General features: G+C 35.1%; 1 protein-coding gene across 1 annotated transcript in view; it reads left to right on the top strand.

The window, feature by feature from the left end:
- Dhx15 (DEAH-box helicase 15) overlaps window positions 1–20,458 on the top strand; it is a 49,724-nt gene that overhangs the window by 2,870 nt on the left and 26,396 nt on the right. Inside the window, exons 2-3 of the mRNA XM_004847206.3 lie at window positions 3,407–3,842; window positions 8,328–8,521. Of these exons, the coding sequence (XP_004847263.1) occupies window positions 3,407–3,842; window positions 8,328–8,521 (630 nt within the window). The remainder of the gene's footprint in view (window positions 1–3,406; window positions 3,843–8,327; window positions 8,522–20,458) is intronic.

The following is a 20,458-nucleotide window of genomic DNA, read 5'->3' as shown; positions in this document are numbered from 1 at the left end:
TCTTATTTTATGGGACCTTTTAATTTGTCATTGTATCTGCATATTTCATGCAGATATCATTCGAATAGATATTGTCCTTTTCATTGATTGCATAGTACTCCCGTTGTAAGGTTGTATTACAACCAATATTCTGTTCATTAATGTTTAGTTTACTAGTTGCCATTAATTTTATAGTTGAAAAGTATGCACATCCCTATATATACATACACACTTACTTGCTTAGAATAAAGTTTCTGGAGGTAAGGTTGCTAGAGCTGGGCTTGGTGGTACACACCTGTGATCCCAGCTACTTGGCAGACTAAGGCAGGAGAATATTGAGTTTAAAGCCAACATGAGCAGTGTAGGGAGATCCTGTCTCAAAAGACAGTAAGAAACTCAGGGATGTAGATCAGTGGTAAAGTGCTTCCCTCCTATGGGTTCAGTCCCCAGCACTGCCAAAAGGGGAGAGGGCAGAGAAAAAGTCATATTTATTTAAAATGCAGGGCTAGGGATGTAGCTCAGTGGCGCTGCAACTGCCTGGCAAGTGCAGGGTCCTGAGTTCAGTCCCCTGTACCGCAAAAAATAAAATAAAATGCATGCTATGATTCTGTAGAATTTTAATGTAGTATTCTAACATTAAAAGATTTAATGATGACCAATATTTATTGGGTATTTCCAATATATCAGACAATACTTTAAGCACATTACAAATATTAAATCTTTTCAATCCTACACAAGACTTTGAGCCGGGAATTTAGCTCAGTGGTTCCGCTTGGCTAGCAAGCGCAAGGTCCCAAGTTCCATCTTGGGTACCAAAAAAAAAAGACTTTAATAGCCACATTTTCAAGATGAAAGAAGTACCAGTAAAGCTAGCTTAAATGCTGAGCCAAGATTGAACTGAGATGCAGTACTTAACCATGTGCTTGACAGCTGTGTCAAATTGTCCCTGCTAGTATTCTGACTTAAAATGACTGTAAAGCACTGTTTTGATTAATATCTCTGCCCTTGATTTTTTTTTTAAGCTTTGTACCTTAATAAATATTTAAAGAACAAAACTTTTCTAATGAAAGTGCATTTTTAAAAGAGAAAACATGCACAAATCTTAACATTTATGAAGCACAAAAGGTTTTGGTTTTATCCTCCACTCCCCATTAAAGGTAGACAGTTTGAGCCTGAGACATTTGTAGGTGATGAATTAGTTTTCTGTATCCACCCTGTTGCTTTCTTATTTTAATGTGTGATGTTATTTTACTAGTATTTTTCACTTTGCAGATTAGTAAGTTGAGATTTATGCCTTGCTTGTGGTTATGCATGTGTTCCCTATGCCACTTTACTTTGTACATCATAGCTATTTTCATTCCTTGGTTCACAGCTAATCTTTGTATTTTGGGAATGCATTCTTTGCTTTCTGTGCTGTTCTTTTGTGGGCTAGATTTTTGTTGTTGTTGTTTGGGTGGTGTTGTTTTGGTAATGAAGGTGTGGATGGCATGGGTCCCTGAAAAACATGTTCATTGGTGCAGATGGTACTTTGACAAAGCAGAGCAGTATGTAACAGTTTACTTTGTCTATCATACCTCTTCCCCCAGATTTTAACTCTTGAGAGGTTAGGTTCATATCTTAAGTGTCTGGAACTGCAAAAAAGTTCATTAGTTTTGTTGTTGTTCCCTTTCCCCATGATGGAATAAGTACTAGAAACATACATTCTTATTTAGGGCAGATGGTTTTTAGAGTGTTCTAGTATTGTGTGCATTTCTTTAAGATGTCTACCATTGTGGCTATAGTGCATTTCACTTTGGTGAGTATATTTCTATGTTTGCTATTGTAAACTATGCCTTATTGGCATTTGGGGGCAATATAAATGTTTATTTAATTATTGGATGCCTTAGACCAGAAGCAGGATGAGAGAAACACACCAGATGGTTGGTAGTGTTTAAAGATAGGCCAGGACTCTTAAAGTTGTGAATTATGAGACTTCATGTTATGTTCTTTAAGTTGTTTGGCTTTTCTTTAGTTTTTTGGGTTTGGATGAGAGGGGAGGCTTTGTTCAGTTCTAATTTGTATGCCTTGTAATTCTGTAGTGAGTGAACACTAGGATAAAAGGGAAAATTGTCTACATAAAATAAAGCTTTTCTCTCCTCTAAGTAATTTTGTATGGAATACAATTGCATATTTTAAGAAGGACAAGAACAGATAGGTGATCATCTTACCATTTCTGTAGTTGAATTCTAACTCAGTGTTGGGTTTAGCAGTTTAGCTCTATTCTGCCAAGGGCAGTTATTGCTACCCAACTATGTCATCATGGGGAATGATTTTTTTTTTCTTTGCTACTGATACTTGGGACACAGGAAATTTGTCCTACTTTCATGTGTTATGTTTAAGGCATAATGGCTCCTTTAGGGGATTAATGTCAGCTCCCTGTTGCCATACCTTGTGTGTGACAAATTTATCTGCTATAGGAGTTCTGAGGTAAACTGGATTAGAGTGAATAAGAATAGATTTTATTTCCATCACCAGGCCTTCAGAGGCCACCTTCTGTTGCAGCCTCCATCCCATGCTGTTTGTCAGTTTTCTTAGCATAGGTTATTTTAAAATTAACATTATAGGGGTCAAGGGTGTAACTCAGTGGTAGATTGCTTAACTTCTTAAAGCATGAGGCCTTGGGTTTCAGACCCCAACAATTTAAAAAAAATACATAATTAGCATTATATTAGGGACCATCTTTATAAATTAGAAGTAGACAGATGCCAGAATTGACCACTTAAACTTGATTATTGCCTTCATATTTGTAACACTTTAAGCCATTTAATAGTCTTCAGTAAAGTTCATTTTTAGTTTAGCTATGTTTCATTTTATAGCTGACTAAGGTATGTAATTTTACAGTATACCTCCAATGTCTTGGTATTAAGAGTAAACACTGAAAACGGAAGTGTTTTAAATGTAATTTTCCTTATAAAATTGATAGAGTTTTTCAATTTCTAAATTGATTAGAAAGAGAAACTGAGAAAACAAATTCACCTATAATTATATAATTCATATTTCTATTACTTGCAAGATTGGTGTGATACTGCACTGTGCTCTATTTACTTAACATAGTACAGAGAACACCTTTTCACAAAAGCTTGAGGGAAGATTGTGATGCCATCCTGTTTTGCTAGTCTAGCTGCCTTTTCTCTGACTCTTGTCCAAGTAGGAATGTTTTTTACTTGGAGGAAACTCAACCTCACCTTATGTTAAAGGTTACATAAAGAATTTAAGGGAAAGATGGTTAAGGTGGAGCATGGATTGTCCTTGACCATTGTATCTGATAGTTTTTTAGTCATTTAGATTATACCAGTTTGTTCATTGGGTTGACATTTGTACTCTATTAATGGTGCTATGAATGTTTTGCCTAAAATTCAGAATCTAAATTGTAAATTTTTATTTCTAGGAAAGATCGGGATCGTGACCGGGATCGTGAAGATCGGTCTAAAGATCGAGACCGAGAACGTGATAGAGGAGATAGAGAGCGGGAGAGGGAGAAAGAAAAGGAGAAAGAATTGCGAGCTTCGACTAATGCTATGCTTATCAGTGCTGGATTACCACCTCTAAAAGCTTCCCATTCGGCTCACTCAACCCACTCTGCTCATTCAACACATTCGACACATTCTGCTCATTCGACACATACTGGACATGCAGGACACACATCACTTCCACAATGCATTAATCCATTCACCAATTTACCCCACACTCCTCGATACTATGATATTCTAAAGAAACGGCTTCAGCTCCCTGTTTGGGAATACAAGGATAGGTTTACAGATATTCTGGTTAGACATCAGTCATTTGTACTGGTTGGCGAGACTGGGTCTGGTAAAACAACACAGGTGAGTTACTGTGTACCATGGTACAAGATTTTGCTAATTTATTTAAGTTTTTACCAGGTGCTGCTTGTTTGATTCTGAAAGTCATTCCCATTGTGTGTCTATCTTGTAGAATACCTTGAAAAATAGTTTCTTTGATATTGAGTATTTTAGTGACTCAGTAGGAATCCTATAGGGAGTACCTATCTTCCCCTGAACCTTTAGGAGAAAGTAACAGTGCTGATTTTTCCTGTCTTATTACCCTAAATATGGCAGTAATAATCTCCCATCCAATTTGACTCTGGGCAGATTTGGGGGGCACAGAAGTTGTATGCTGGTGGCTGGGTGGAGAGATACGAGCCACTGGAGTGGTTTCTACTTTTTTGATCGAACGACATGAATATGAACCTAAGATTTAGAGTATTTCCAAAACATGGATGAGCCATTATTTACTAGGTTTCTGTTGGAAGGCATCCATCTAAGCTGTTTTTAATGGTTTTGCATGGGCACACATGTTTGTAGAAGTGGAAATTATTGGGCCATGATAGCATTTGTACTTGTGATATACGTAGCCTTCCGTAGGGCGCATATCACTTTAGTATAAGCATACATGGGAACATAGGCTGGAAACTGTTAGCTTGTACTCCTGCACTTTGTTTATAAATATGATAGCTGAAAAACTTATATTTGTGTAATTTTTAATTTGTATTTTTCAGTGTTAACTGGCTTCATATGTTTAAACCTGAATTATGAGTAAAAGTTTCTTTTGATTACAAAATTCTCTGGCTATTATAGGAAATTTGGACAGTTCAGCAAAGTATTGAATTTAATAATTGCCCAAGTTATACAGAGATAATTCCTTGTATGTTGTGTTTCCAGCTGGCTCATTCTGCATAGTACCTACGATGTACCTATGATACATGTTTGTTATGAGCATACTGTGCATATAATTTCTTTTTGAAGTTATGTGCTACAAAGAAATTTTAGTATTTCATGGACATTTTGAAAGCTGTAGCAACTGAAATTGGAAGCTTTTTCTATAGACTGAGCCTTAGTGAATACTGAGTGAAGGAAAACAGAATCAGTTAGGAATAGAATCAGGTTTTTTTTTACTTACATCATTACAATTTTAAAAATTAAAAATAGGTAAAAGGTAATGGCAATTTTTATTTCAGCTGTTTGACTAGTGAGACTGAAAGCATAGGTTGCATAGTATTAACGGCACCCATTTAGTTAGCACTTGAGTATAGCCAGGTAGTATGTACTTTTCAGGAATTATCTCATTTTTAAATATTTCTGCAACTCTGCAAGGAAGGTAATCTATGTTTATAGATAAGCCAAAAGAGACTCAAATTCTTGAGAAGTTTATAGAGATGTACTAGGTTGCCCTGGGTTGTGTAAGTGGATTTATGTGAGTTCAGCATTAAAATTTTTGTCCTTTTATCTATAACCAATATTACATTTACTTCATGCTGTTACCCTGGTCTGATGTGGTCAGCCTTATTTCAGAGATTGCCGTTGATTATTTGGCTTAAGATTTGTCTTGGGAAGGGCTACTTGATATGAATATTTAAGATTGCAGGGAAGGGCTGGGGATTTAGCTGAGTGGTTCTGGCGCCTGCTTGCCAAGCACAAGGTCCTGAGTTTGATCCCCAGTACCAAAAACAAAAAAAGATTAAAGGGAATTTGGGGAAAGAGAACTAAACAGTGAAATTCATCAAAATGTCTTTTTTATACTTTTTACTGAAGTTTTACTCAAACCATTAAAGAGTAGCCAGCCAGTTTTTTTAGTTATGTTTGTGACTCAGAAAATAAAACATCCAAACAAAATCTAACTTTGAGGACTGCAGTAAAGTCAGTTTACATTGCTGCTTAATATGGGTATATACACATAAGGAATCTCAAACTGGTTCAGCCAAAAGGACAACATCAACAAGAGCAAACGTTTAGAGAAAGGAAGGAAAGTATAGTATACTGTGGTTAGAGTGTAGAGTGTTTGAAGGGGCAGTGGGGCAGGTGAGACTGGTGGTATAGGTTGGGCTTTAATGTATCTTGCTGTTGATAGGAAAGTCATCAGGGCTTTTTAATTGGAGGGAATGATGGAGTTTTATATAAATACCTGGTCTATTGAGGATATTGTGACACGCTGTATAGGAGGTCATTACAGGTTTGGACTTGCAGTATAAAGGAAGATTACAGTTGGGATGTTAACTATTACTATGAAAGAAATTAAAAATGCTTGAAGGAAAATAACTTCCCTTTAGTTTGGTTTTGTTTTTTTTTCCCGGCAGTGCTAGACATTAAAGCTAGGGCCTTGCACATGCTAGGTGAGTGTCCCTGAGTTATCTCACTGGCCTGTGATTTCACTTTTAAATTTGTTGAATTTGAGATACCAGTAACATATTCTTCTGATAGAAATGACCACTAGGTTGGGGATGGGGGCTAGAATTAGGATTGACATTGTTGTAATTTAGATAATATTAGAAGAAAGTACCAAAAAATCACTTAGGATGAATGCATAAAACAGGAAGAATAGAAGACTCAGGATCAGTTTTTAGAAAGTTAGCCTAAAGCGAGGAATGTCAGAAGTTGCAAGAAAGAAATAGAAAAACTTATGCCTGTCATGAACAAGCTAATAGCCTACATACAGTATTTCAGAGCCTGCTTTCCGTCCTAATCCCATTTTCCTTAGAATTAACTGAGCAGTTCTCCATATATTGTTTGGGAACCATTGAAAGTCTCTAAAATCTTTCCAAAAATTCAAGAATTTAGTTTGTATACTTCAAACAAAACAAAATATTGCAACACACTGAAAATAGATAAGAGAAGCCAGCTGTCTTCTGTTAAAAGCCAGACATTTGAGATTTATAAAAATTCAAAATGCACACTTAACAAAATTTTTGGTTTGAAAAATTAATTTTTTATAGAAAGTGTTATATTAAGATAGATTTTTATTAAGAATTAATATTTTGCCACTTTTTGAGTTGCCATATACACATGCAATAAATTTGTTAGTTGTTTGGTATCATCGGTTATTTTAAAGAATTATAATGAAGTCCTAAGAGTCTGACAGTTGCTAAGTTAAAACCAAGACTTTTTAAAAAATAAGGGTAAATTACTCATTTATGTGGAGTGAATTTAAAAATTGGAACATCTTTGCCTTTAGAACTTTGAGTTAACTAAGTATCCTTTATTTGCCAGTCAGTGCTTTTGAATTTCATTTTACTTGGTCTTTTAAAGTACATTTTTGTCTTTGAGGACAGTTGGTGAAATGAGAATAGATACATAAAACCTTACTAGAAAACCACATAATCCTGTTCACAAGATGAAGGAGATACTGTTGTTTTAGTTTAATATTTTTGTTCATTCAAAGCCCTTTAATGATATGTATGATTATGTTCTCAAAGAAGCAGCATGATTATTTCCTTTTGGCCATTTGTCAGTGACAATATTTACAGTTTATGTTAAAATTGTACAAGTGACCTAAAACGTTGTAATGATGCAGCAGTCAATGTTCTTTATCAGTTATCATTAGAAATACAGCAACCCCCCTTCCCCCCATGATTCTTAGAGCATTAGAGTCTGATAAGCTTTTGGAAGCTTTGATGGGGAAAAGTTACGTAATTGTAGCAGTAGACTCCTCTATGTATTGTGGTAGGCATTTACGTTTTTCTCATGGTTCTTTTCCAGTGCAGTCTTAATAAAATGAGACTCTTAGTTACTATTGATAAATGGAACAGGGAAGAAATGTACTATTTTCATGGCAGTCAACTTGAACATTTCTCTTTATCCCTTGGTTTGTTCCTCAGCAAAGTGCTGCTACTCTAGGTCCTACTGAATTTGAGACCAGAAATTACGAATATCAACTTTTAAGATGATACCTGAAGTGTTGGTGAGGGGAGAAGGATGGAAATACCAGAGAGTAAATGTGCTAGGAGTTTGCTTCTGCTGCCTTACAAACCAGATTTGAATTAAATTAAAAGACTTTATTGCTCCAAGAGGATATAATTTCTATGTTTACTTACATTTTCTGACTCAAACTGTGTGTGTATATATAAAAGCTATATCTTTCTCTTTTTTTTTTTTTCTTCCTTCCGGTACCAGGGAGCAAACTCAGGACCTTGCACTTCTAGGTGCGGCACCACTGAGCTACATCCCCAGTCCTTAAAAGCTATACATTTTTCTTAGAATGATTTTGGTAGTTAATATTTTTTTTTAAGTTGTATTCTTTTTCATTGCTTAGATAAATGGTTAATGATGGGACAGTTTATATGATTGAGCATACTGAGCAAAACCTCAGGACCCCACCCACTCACGAATATAATCGTGTCATGTCTGTCATATGTGATACCTCCTTAGCTTAGAGTGCGCGTGTTGCTATGAGTTGTTACAAAGGTTTTTTTTCATTTCTTAAATGAATTTTATTTTAAATGGAATGAGATCATTACTTCATGTTAAAACAGTTAATATGCAGAGTAAAACTAATTTTGATGTGAAATTATTTGATAGATTCCACAGTGGTGTGTGGAGTACATGCGGTCATTACCTGGACCCAAGAGAGGAGTTGCCTGTACCCAGCCCAGGAGAGTGGCTGCAATGAGTGTGGCTCAGAGAGTTGCTGATGAAATGGATGTGATGTTGGGCCAGGAAGTTGGTTACTCCATTCGATTTGAAGACTGCAGTAGTGCAAAAACTATTCTTAAGTAAGTACCGTATCTTTCAAAAATAAATGCTTCCTCTATCGTTTTCTGCCACTAGTTAAGGAACTTTAATAGTGGAAGCTCAAGTTATCCACATTTAGAATATAATAATCCAAAGTAGACCTTCTTTGACTTTCCAGATCATTTAATGTGAGTTTGTTTTCTTGGTAGTAAATACATATATATGGCTGCAAAGGTCACATTTTAGTTACTCGGTGCTGTGTTTCAGGTGAAATGTTGCTAATGTTATAAAATGTGATTTTTTTAAGTAAACAGTCATATCATTTAAATTTCATAGAAAAGTAAAAATGTTTTAGTAAAAGCCACTTTTAGAATGATATGTGGGCTGAGATATCATTTATGTGGGGTAGAGGGGACTTTTACTGTTAGTTATGGAGAATTTGTGTGCATACATAACGAGCTAAGAGGAATCTTTTGTTCTTTGATACAGTGTTGGTGCTCCCTCAAGGTTCTGTTCCTCTGTGGCTATGGTGCACACGCATGTTGAGTTTCTACGTTTTTATCTCCATCGTGTAGTTGCATTCTATATCTGTAGTGATATATTGCCTGGTCATTCTTTCGAAAAAGTTATTCTTTGTTACCTCTGCTTATCTGTATTTATGTGACATTTAAGTCATTTTTTAAAATGATTATGATGCAGTTTCTCTGAGGTAGTTTGAAAAAGACATTTGGAATAAAATGTTATGTGGGCAGTGACATGAGTCTGATGGCAGACTATACAACTGTATTGTTAGGGAATAATGAGACTTTTGTCTCTTTTGATTTATTTTATAGAAATTTTCAAATGTCTGCAGAAGTGGAATAGTGTAATGAACTTTTCATGCATTTATCACCCACTTCCCCCCATACCATTCTTTTTTTAAATCAGTAGCCCAATGTTTTCCTTGTCTCGTTATTTTGAAACAGATCTTAGATATCATATACTATATTCCATCATTAATATTTAGTGTATTTCTCTGATAGTTTCGCATAATACAGCACAACTTGTAAAAAATTGTTTAATCACAATATACACTCTTCAAGGTTTGTATCAGGTGTTTTAGTTCATTGATATGTATTGCATTTCTTTGGAACTTCATATCCAGCTTCATATGAAGTGCAATTGAGCTTTAGGTTTTTTTGAGACGGTCTCACTGTGTAATTCAGGCTGGCCTTGAACTCACTATGTAGCCCAAGCTGGCCTCAAACTTGTGCCATTCCGCCTGCCTGTGCCTTCCACTTGCTTGGATTCCAGGTGTGCATCACTACACCTTGTTGCCATAAGTCACCATATCTATGATTTCACTTGAGGCATAAACTCACATGTTGGCTTAAACTTCAATTTTCATTGAAAAAATCTTTAGTGGTACAACTATTGATCACTTGCACTTACAGAGTAATTGACAATAGTCACATAAAGTTACAGCTCATTTTTATGTTATTTTAAAATACAGATAATGTCAGGGACTTGGAAAATAAAGGGCAGATTTTACTCATCTTGAGTAAGAATATCTCTGGCATTTTATTCACTGCATCAAAATTTTCTTGGTAAGTTTAAGTTGAGTAGAGAGAACAGAATTTGGGAATTGAGATGTGAGAAAATTACACAGTGTTAGAAATCTCCCTGTGTGTATAATAGGAAGTAGAGGAAGGGTAGGCTTTCAAAAAAAAGTGCTTGTGAAAGATTTTGGTTCAATTAATAGGGAGTGACTACTAACTTAAATAGACGTGGTAGCTGAAAGTGTTAAGTATTTTTGGCATTGTGAGGATTTGTTGTGAAGCAATTCCCAAAAGGTTGTAAGGAAATTTAAATTATTCCAGACAGGGTAAGTTTGTTGACGTTCCTTCTAAAATCTGAAAAGCTAGGGACAAACCTAGTTTCGTTTTTATTATTACAATAAGTTATCTTAAAAAGAAATTTTAAAAATTGGAAGTGCAACTTTCCAGTTTAACAGGAAGAGAACTAGTTAGTGGTAGTTTTATTGATGGGAATTATTTGTTAAAAACAGTGTTTTGTGATCCCTAGGTATAGTGTGTATAGTCCTATATTAACTCATTGAGAATTCAGATGTTAAAAACAGCTAAAGCTTTTACTTTCAGAATGTTATGTAGTTTTGTTTTGTTTCTTTTTGGTACCGGGAATTGAACTCGGGTCCTTGGGCTTGCGCAGCAGGCGGTGAAACCACTGAGCTAAATTCCTCACCCTGTTATATAGTTAATTGGGTGGGAAGGAAGTATCCATCATACATAAGCATGGTTGATTTTTAGTATAGAAGGATGGTAAAGAGAGCTAACTTCTGAAAATTCTGCTTGAAGAAGTCAGAGTATAGCCATTGTTTGACACGACTTTAGCTAAACTAGTGTATTTTTGTAGTTGCCCCTGTACAGATGAAGGATCTAGAGATTCTTCAGTGCTTGTGATGCACACTCATAAATTCTAAGTCTGATTATGTTAATTTCAGAGGAGTGACTCCCGTGTAAGTTAGTGTGCACTCTTCTTGTCTTAAATGGTTACTCAGTTCCCAGGTACAAGTTGCTACATAAAGTTTGTCAGATGTTCACCTGTCCCCATTTTTTTAAGCATTTCTTTTAAATTGTATTTTCCTGTTGCTGTCTTGGAATTAAAATTATGAAAAAGAAAACAGTGAGGTAGTGAAGGAAGAGCAGACTAATGAGTAAAAGATAATGTTGCCATATTTGTGATGGTCAGTACCAAATCTTAATTCATTTTTATGGAAGTAAGGGAGAAAGTATTAATGAAATCATTGTCTAGCACCTTTGCAGTGGATTTCAAGCAGTTGGGGATACAACAAATTTTAAGAAACCCATTCCTCGGTATTTGAGCTGATATTTTAGGGGAAAAAAGTTTGATCTTAAATGTGTGGAAAAACATAATATTTGAAGTTGTTAGTTTGATAGCTGTTTTCATTGTTATTTCAGATTGTATGCTTTTTGTTTTATTGCCAAGCTGCAAAATTACCAGAGATATTTTAATATTGAGGGAGCCTAGTTCTTTAGCAAGTACTACTTCATCATTCAGTTGGCTACTTTGTATGTGTCAGATGGTATTAGGTATAGTGTCTTAGTTACTTTTTTTGTTGCTGAGACAAAATACCCAACAAAAAATTTTTTCCATAAAACAAATGAAATGTAAAATTTCACATTGTGTTTAGCTTCTGAAACACAATATTGGGGTTTGTATGAGAGAATAATTTGCAGATTCAATTCAGATTGGACAAGAGAAGTTGGAATTTAAGTCAGAAACCCTGACTTGAAACCAGTAGTTATCTATAACAGTTTTTGGGGTACAGATTGAGAGCATTCCAAATACATCTGACAGTTTCATCCCTTCACTTACCCCTTCCCCTCTCAGTACTAGTTTTTTTTGGGGGGGCCCTCATTTTCTAGTTTAGGCTGGCCTTGAACTTACTACATAGCCCAGCCTGCCTTCAACTCCCACCAGTCCTCCTGGCTCAGCTTCCCAAGTACTGGGATTACAGGTGTATGGTGCCACACCTGGCCTTTACTGGGGATCAAGCCCAGGGCAGGACCTTGCATATGCTGGGTTAGCCCTCTTTTCATGTAGCTATATCCTTAGCCCTTTTTATTTTTGACAGTGTCTTGCTATGGTAAGTATCCCAGGTTGTTTCGAATTTGTGATCCTTTTGCCTTAGTCTCCCAAGCAGCTGGGATTAACACCAGGTAGCATTTTTTTTTTTAACTTTTTTTCTGAAGGGAAAAATTAGAACTTGAGGAAGAAACTGTCATCCCCCCAACACCACACATTGCTAAGAACGCAGTGCCTCATGCAGGAGCTCTAAGACTGGACCTTCATGCTCAGCCCCAGTCCATATTTTCTTTAAGCATTCCATTTTGTATAAGTCAGCATTTTTATGCTAGGTCGATTTTAAGATGTTAAGGGGCTAATTTATAGAATTTATAAGACAGCATATAGATGATCAAAGGTAGTTTTTTCATTCTTTCTTACCTAATTGGACCATAAACTCTGGGTACAGGGTTCATGTTTATATCTCTGTATAATCGCCTTGTGCATAGAATTTGTTTTGTTCTTTAAATCTGAGGAAGCTGAAGGGATAACAGTGTGAAGTTTGTCACTACAGTGTGGATTTTGGATGAGTCTTTAACATAATCACAAAAAGGGCATAGAATATTCATTTCTAGACATTTCCTCTGGGTTTGCTAAAACTTCTTTTGGCAAAGTAGGATTATTATGATGGGGTGATTTAGTGTACATAATTTACCTTTTACTTTATTCTTAGTCTTTCTTTTGAATATTGTATTCACTTCAATTCTAGAATCTTACAAGGATGAAAGTCCCAGTACAGGATAATGTTATAAAATAGAAAGTGTTGTAGTTTTTAAGAAGAAACGTTTGTTAGTTCTGTAAGACTGTGTATCATCCTGAGATGCTTATCTGATGCACAATTTGAGAACAAGCTTCTAGAAAACCAAAAAAATGTAGAGACGAGAACGTGGCTGAACTCTGTAATTGAGTGACAGAGAGAAATGAACACTCTTGGTTGTGATAAACTGTCCTTTGTAAAGATTGTTGGAGAAGGGCCCGGGATTTAGCTCAGTGGTTCTACTGCCTGCCCCACAAGCACAAGGACCCGAGTTCGATCCCTGGTACCCAAAAAACAAAACAAAACAAAAAGATTGTTGGAGATAAGTTCTTAACAAAACAACCAAAAACATGCTTTTCCATATAATCTGAATCATAAATATGTAGAATTTTTTCTTATCTTCACAAAAAGGCCAAAAAAAAAAACTAGATCAAAGTTTGGGTCCAAAAGTATTTAACAAATATGATCCTGATATAGATACTGCTGCAATAGAACTAGATGATAGAGAACCTTCCTGGTTGACACAGGGAAAATTACCAAGTAGTGTCATAGTAGATTCTTTGGGGTCCCTAGAAGCAGATTGAAGCAGTAATTACATGAGGTGTACTCTGAGATTCCAGAGCGGGTATCCTGCAAGGCACCGTCATTTTAGAACTAAAAGGAAGTGCAGTAGATCCCAATGTACAATTTATAGAGTAACAGTGCTAAGTTCTGAATGTGGTATCTGTACACAGTGAGTTCTTTATAAACTTGAAGCATTTATGCATAAATAGATGCACCTTGAGACTATAATATTAAGTGAAGTAAATCAAACACACAAGCTTAAATATTGAATGGTTTTTTTAATGTGAGAAACCCCAGGTATAAATAAAGAACAAAATAAAAGATAATAGAAAGTAGGGAAATCTTTTTCAAATGGGAAGGGGGAACAAGGGAGGGAGGGGAAGGAGAGAGGATGGGAAAAGAAGAATTGAAAGAAAAAAAATAGAAATAGAGCTTTTACCAATGGGAATGGGACCAAGAGATGGAACAGGAGGGATAGGAGGGGTAGGGATACGAAAAAAGAATTAAAATGTATTATGTACGTGTAACAGCTCCCTATGATAAATAAATCATTATGTACGACAAATAAATGTATACCAATTAAAAAAAAAACACTGCTGAGTTCTGTTCTAGCTGTGCCACTTAATACTGTGTCTTGGATATGTTAATTAACCTTCAGTGCCTATTGCTTTTTCAGTAGATAGGACTGATAGTACCTCATAGGGTTGTTTTTGTATATTATATAGCTATGTACAACCCTTGGAGTAATTTCTGACACTCAGATTAGTAGTGTTTCAGTCAACAGTGCTGACTGTTGCTGCTAATAGTGATGATAGATTTTCAGTTTTGGAAACACAGGATCTTATTAACCAGCCAACCCAGTTAGAAATACTTCTAAAAGCAACTCATTAAAGTTCTTTTAGCATAATATTGAATTATATATAATCTAGGAAGATTAGCTTAAGTTAAACCTTCACATTTGTCACCGTAGATTGAATGCATCCAAGTACTCCTAAAGAGTTGCAGAGAAGAGGTCAAAATAGGTGTGGTACTTTTTGAGATCATTAATTATACAAACTAATTTACTGAACATTTGTTATGTGATAGATTCTGTTCTAATTCAAGTAGAGGACTTAAGCTGGATAAGTAGAATTTTATTGACTTGCTAATTCGTGGGGATCTAATTTGATTTTCTACTTAAATTGTTACCTTTGACTTTTGTGTTTATACATACGCATTTGCAAGGGATTCATTATAAAGGCTATCTTTATACAGAGCCAATATCTTAGAAAACGTTAAGTAGAGCCTGTATATTTATGTTATAAATGCTGTTGTAGGGGAAAACAGTATTTCCTTTGTTATACTTAATTGCCTCTTTTCCATTGATTTCTTTTGCTTGATTAGGTATCTAAATCTGAAATATACACTAAATCTATTTTAGCTGTTTGCCAAAACAGATATATATTTTGGTGTCTGCTCTTCAGCATTTCAGCTAAGAATAATTTTGTACATGTTAGAAGTAGGTTTTGAGGGTTTTTTGTTTTTGCCTACTTTTTTGTGTTTGGACATTAAAACTTAGATTACATATTCATTTCCATGTGACCTTTTATATCTAGTAGTTCTCATTTTATCCAGTAAGATGTTCTAAGTGCTATTTGGTTATAATAAGATCAGTATTGGCACCTATAGCATAATATTGTTGCTAAGAATATATCAAATTGAACTTGAGCATGTGTAAATCCTGCAAAGAAATTTATGATCTGCTATTGAAATGCTGAAATACCTGGAATGGCTGTGGAATGGAGTCCTGTAGGTTGAATGGAAAAAAGTAATATACATTATGCTTACATCATTAAGAACATATTTACTCTTCATGAGACATAAGTCTCAAGAACTCTGACTTTTGACTGAGTCAGTTTAGTGTACTATTTTGAGTGACCTGTTTGTTTCATCTGTTGGATCTATATGTAAACATTAAAATTATATAGTATCTAAACTAGGCTTATTTACCTGTACTATGGCTAAGGGATTATACATAGACTTGGTCAGGGCATCTTAATACTAAACAAATGCCTTTTTTTTGTAAAGTGTTCACATGGATCAGGTTTGCTTGAAGTTGTCATATAACGTCATACATGGCCTAGTAAGCCATCCTAAGTCAAAAAAATATTTAATACCTAGATAAAACTGTTGTAAAGTCCATTCATCCTAAAAGGGTGATTATTGGTACCATGGTTCTCTCTTCTGATGTGGTTCCTGTTAAAGCTGTTTTAACTTGGGATTCTTCTATGCCTTATGACGAACATTCAGAAAGCATTCTATAGCTGAAGGCTTTACATAAAAATGGATTATATGGTAGGAAAAATAAAACTGAAAAATGATTTGGTGCTCTGTATGAGTTCTGCATCTATGAATTTATCTAATTGTGCACTGAAAATATTTTTAAAAATTGAGCATGTACACTTTCATACAGTTATTTACATTGCATTTGCTTTGTATTAGGTACTGTAATATAGATGATTTAATATCTCATAGGAAGATATTTTATGTAAAAGATTTGGGCATCTGCAGATTTTTTTACCTGCTGGCGGTTGTAGAACCAATTTCCCATGGATAGTGAGGGACTGTACTTTCTTTTGATCATGGTGTCCTTCAGAAGTGTTGATTCATTTTCATTTTAAAGAAATTATTGCACAGAAATTTGTGTAGGCACATCATTGTGGGGAAGCTTAGTGACACTCATTCAAGTTGAATAAACTGTAGTGAGTTAATCTAAAAATTCAGTAGTGAGTGGAAAAATGATACATGCCTTAAACCAGTGGTGGCAAACTTTTAGAGCTTTCAGTGGTAACACCCGGGTATGGCATGTATGACATAGGTTCCTCACCACTGCCTTAATCATTTCATTTATCATTAATGCTATTTATAACATAAAGCCTATGGTCTGTTGGACCAACGAAATTTTGTTAAGTATCTGCCCTTTGAAGTTCCATTTTGCTTTAAAGTGTCTACTTAAGGTGAAATTTAGACTTTATGTACTTCAAAAATACGGAAGCATAGGCTTTCTGAAATTCAGAAGAACTAATTCAGTCTTAAAAGTTCTAAAACCCCAGACCTCTTCCTATCTTTAAGAATTGTCCCACATTTGAGTTTTCTGTGTATGATCTTTTCCCAAGTTTTTCTAAAGCATACAACTTAGGGTTCATGTATACAGTTCTCTTTTCTCTGCTCAGAGTTTATCATTTCATGTTAAATATAGTTACCTTGATTCAGCTAGTGGAGCCAGAAAGAGAGTATACTAAATATGCTGTATACAGGGAAGCATTATCTCAAAGATTTATGAGGTATGTCGGGTCAGTTAAGGTGGAATGGAGCGCTGTTTTCCACCGTACTATTTACATTTTACAAATGGACCATTAGAGATGTTGAAGTTGTTATCCCATTTCAGATACCAGTAGGAAAACGGACTTAACTCCAAGTTTGTCTTGCAACAAGCTACCTGTTCTTGACTACCTCATGTTCTTCATCCTCATTCTTCATCACTTCATATAATTCTTTATTTGTAAAACTTCCCTAGGAAGGAAGGAGAGCAGTACTTCAGGGTCTGCCTCTGTCGTCACATGGCTTCCTTTGTGTCTCATATTCCCTTCTTTTCTTAAAGATACCTGGTCATTGGAATTAGAGAGTAACCAAGATCAAAGATGATTTATCTTAGGTTTTTAGTTTTAACTATATAGAAAACCTTTTTGAATGAGGCTACATTCATAGTTGCCAGGGGTTAGAACTTGGACTGGTCTTTTCTTAGGTATTTTTTGTTTAAATATATTCAGATAAAATGTTTTCTTTTTTCCAAATCTTTATGGAGATTGTCCTAATATAGAAGGTGCCCCAAATGGGGAATCCATACTGCACATTATCTAGTTTTAGTAAGCTAAACTGGTTTTGAGACACTGGAAATGGTAACTGGTATTATTTAAAGTTTTTCACTGGGAATGTAGCACATTTGAGTTATTTTAAGAAATCTTCCAAAATTTAAAATATTGAGTTTAAGCTTCTCCAACCACAGAATGCTTCACAAATTAAATGATGGTGCTGGGATACATAAGTAACATCTCATGATTTGGATCACTGAGTGATAAATTAATATTGAGGAAACAGGAAGTACCTCAAATCTGGAAGACAGTGCTTGAGTTTAGTTGCCCATTTAGCAGTAACTATGATGTAGTTATTAAAGCATGACAAATAATAGTTCCATTAACTATTTTGTGATTTTTTTTTTTTAATCTATCATCAATACAGAAATTTGTCTTACAAAAATATAAAAGAATGTCTGTCTGGTGGGTGCTTCCATATTGTTGTGGTTGCCTGAAGTTTGAGGAGTGTGAGGAGAAAAAATATCAAAGGGTGACTTGAATAAGTTTTCAAGTTAACATCTAGTATTTTGTAACTTCTTGTTTTTAATATCTGAAATTGAGATATGTCTTACAATCTGTGGAAATCTTTTAATTTGTGGCAGTTTGGAGGTTTTTGCCTGTGAATATTTGCATTTGATCCATGTACGTATTGTCATTTCACATTAAGGAGTGTGAGTTGTTGGGACTACAAATACTGAATTTATTTGCTAATTAAAATGCCTTCAAAAATGTTGCACCAAGATTGTTTGTTGAGTAGATAACTAGATAGATAACTAGATAGTATCCAGAAAGGCTGACAAAGAGTAGTGAGGTGTAAATAAGATAGTATTTGTACAAACGGTAACCAGTCCATTTTTTCTCTTCACCTGCAAAGCCATAAACAAGAATCCTGGTGAAGGTAAGGAAGTTACCTACAAACGGATTATGTTTTGCTGCTGGGATAATGTACAGGAGAATTGCCTATCTTATGTTAGTAAAACACAGATTGACAGATGTTCTCAAATAGATTGAAGAAATACTACAGCATCTAAGAGCAGTGAAGGCAAACCTTTAGGGACAAGTGCCCAAACTGCAACCCAAAACCCACTTATTTATTGCAGAGTGCCAGCATTGCAATTAAACCTGAGTACTGGGATTTTAGATTAGAAAAAACAACTCACACACTAAAATCTTTGGTCTTAAAAAAGAAATGTATAACACGTGTGCCATAGGTTTTCCACCACTGACCAAGAGGCTGTAGTGACACTGATTCATGCACTGTGCTGGATTGTTGTAAAGACATTCATAATTGTCTTTTTTTTCTTTTATGCCGTTACATAAAATAGTCTTTCAGCGAATACCATGGCTCAAGATACACTTAACATTGAACCTTAGAGATTGTTCTGGAACAGTAAAACCAAGTTGGCTTCATTCTTCTTAATGGCTACTTACCATTTGTGATTGTGTCCTAGTTTGACTGATTATATTGATGGATGCTCAAATTTGTTTTTGCTTTTACAATTGCTGTTCTTAGCACCCTCTTACAACATTCTGCGCACATTTTTTTGACACTTTTCATCTGTGAAATAAATTCCCTACAAGTGAAGTTGGTTAGGTTAAAGAGGATGCTTGAATTTTTATCAGCTTTTGCCAGATTGCTTTCTCTGAAGATTTTATCTGCTCTCACCAGTGAGGGATGAGCAAATGAGTATCTCTTTCCTTACCTTTGATGACACAGCATTGTTCAGCTTTTATCTTTGTCAATCTCATAAGTGAAAAATGGAGTCCACTTATGATTTTAATTTGCATTTCTTTTGTGTGAAATTGAGCATCTTTACATGTTTGAATTAGCCATTTGTGTATCTTTTTGGAATCTGAGACTAGTGCTATTCTCATTTTTCCAAGGTTTGCTACCTGATTGACAGTGATTTGAGGGTACTATTTTGAAGTGCTTCTCAATTTCAAGTTACATTTGACAAAATGTGCAGTATTGATAAAATTTGGTGTGTTTATATTCCTTTGTGAATCTCAGAAATGGTGGGGAGCCAGGGATTTAGCTCAGTGGGGCCTGCTGCCTGCCTCACAAGGTCAAGGTCCTGAGTTTGATACCTAGTACCCCCTCCAAAAAAGAAATGGTTGTTATTTTTTATTTTTATTTTTTCTTAAATTCTTTTATTGGTACATTTTAGGTGTACAGTATGCATTTATATTCATCATTGGGAACTTGGTGGTTATTTTTTAAATAATACCAAAGAAGAAAAAAAATATATAAATGGAATGAAAATGGACTTATTCACCAAAAGTCATACCAAATTTAGAATTACATTTAGGTGACTAAGACAGGGATTCACTTCTGTTGTACACTGTCAATTTGCTGAATTTACTGTTCTAACAGATGGCATTAGCTAAAAATAATCAAATTGGTCCATGAAGGATTAGGTTAGATTAATCCTAAAGAAGAGCCCAAATGAAGTTATGTCATATTTTTTTAGACTAAGTCTGTAAATAAAATCACCATCTTTCATTTATCTGAATGAACTGTGACTTCAGCATTTAAAGATGTACTGTGTTTTGTCTAGGTGCCAAACTAGAGACAGCAGTAGCCAGAGGGCAATGGACAGGGATGATGGACCCCATAGTCTTGCACAATGCACTCTTGATCAGATTATTGAATCCACATGATTCTTCTTCTGTGATGCCTGGATTCTATAATAGCAGCCTTTCTCTTGAGCCAGTCCTCAACTTGGTTTTCCTCTTTGATTCTTTGATCTATCTGATGTCATTTGCCTTTATTTTCCATTTATGTGTCAGCATTTCCATAATGCTGGTGCTACTCCAGACACTTTATAAATGAATTCTTTGTGTGCTTCTTTAAGATCATTTCATGGTCCTGGGGTGGGGGAAAAGGCTTAGCCTGTTTTAATAAAGCATGTTGTTTGCTTATTAAATAAGGAATTGTTACAGCTTTGTTTATTGTTTTAAATGTATACTTATATTTGGTAACATTTTAGCAGTTGAAGCAATTTAAATGGTATATGGTTTTGTTTTACAGGTTGAGTATTTACATTTTTTTTAAAAAATCATTTAAGTGATAATTTGATTTTGGCATTTTTGTAAAATCATGTGCTCATTATATTCTG

Source organism: Heterocephalus glaber, unplaced genomic scaffold, assembly GCF_053883595.1.
Source record: "Heterocephalus glaber isolate CG9 unplaced genomic scaffold, H.glaber_assembly_v1.0 deba00001509, whole genome shotgun sequence".
Lineage (NCBI taxonomy): Eukaryota > Metazoa > Chordata > Mammalia > Rodentia > Bathyergidae > Heterocephalus > Heterocephalus glaber.
Note: the sequence above shows the minus strand (reverse complement) of the source record. Positions and strands in the feature narration are given on the sequence as shown.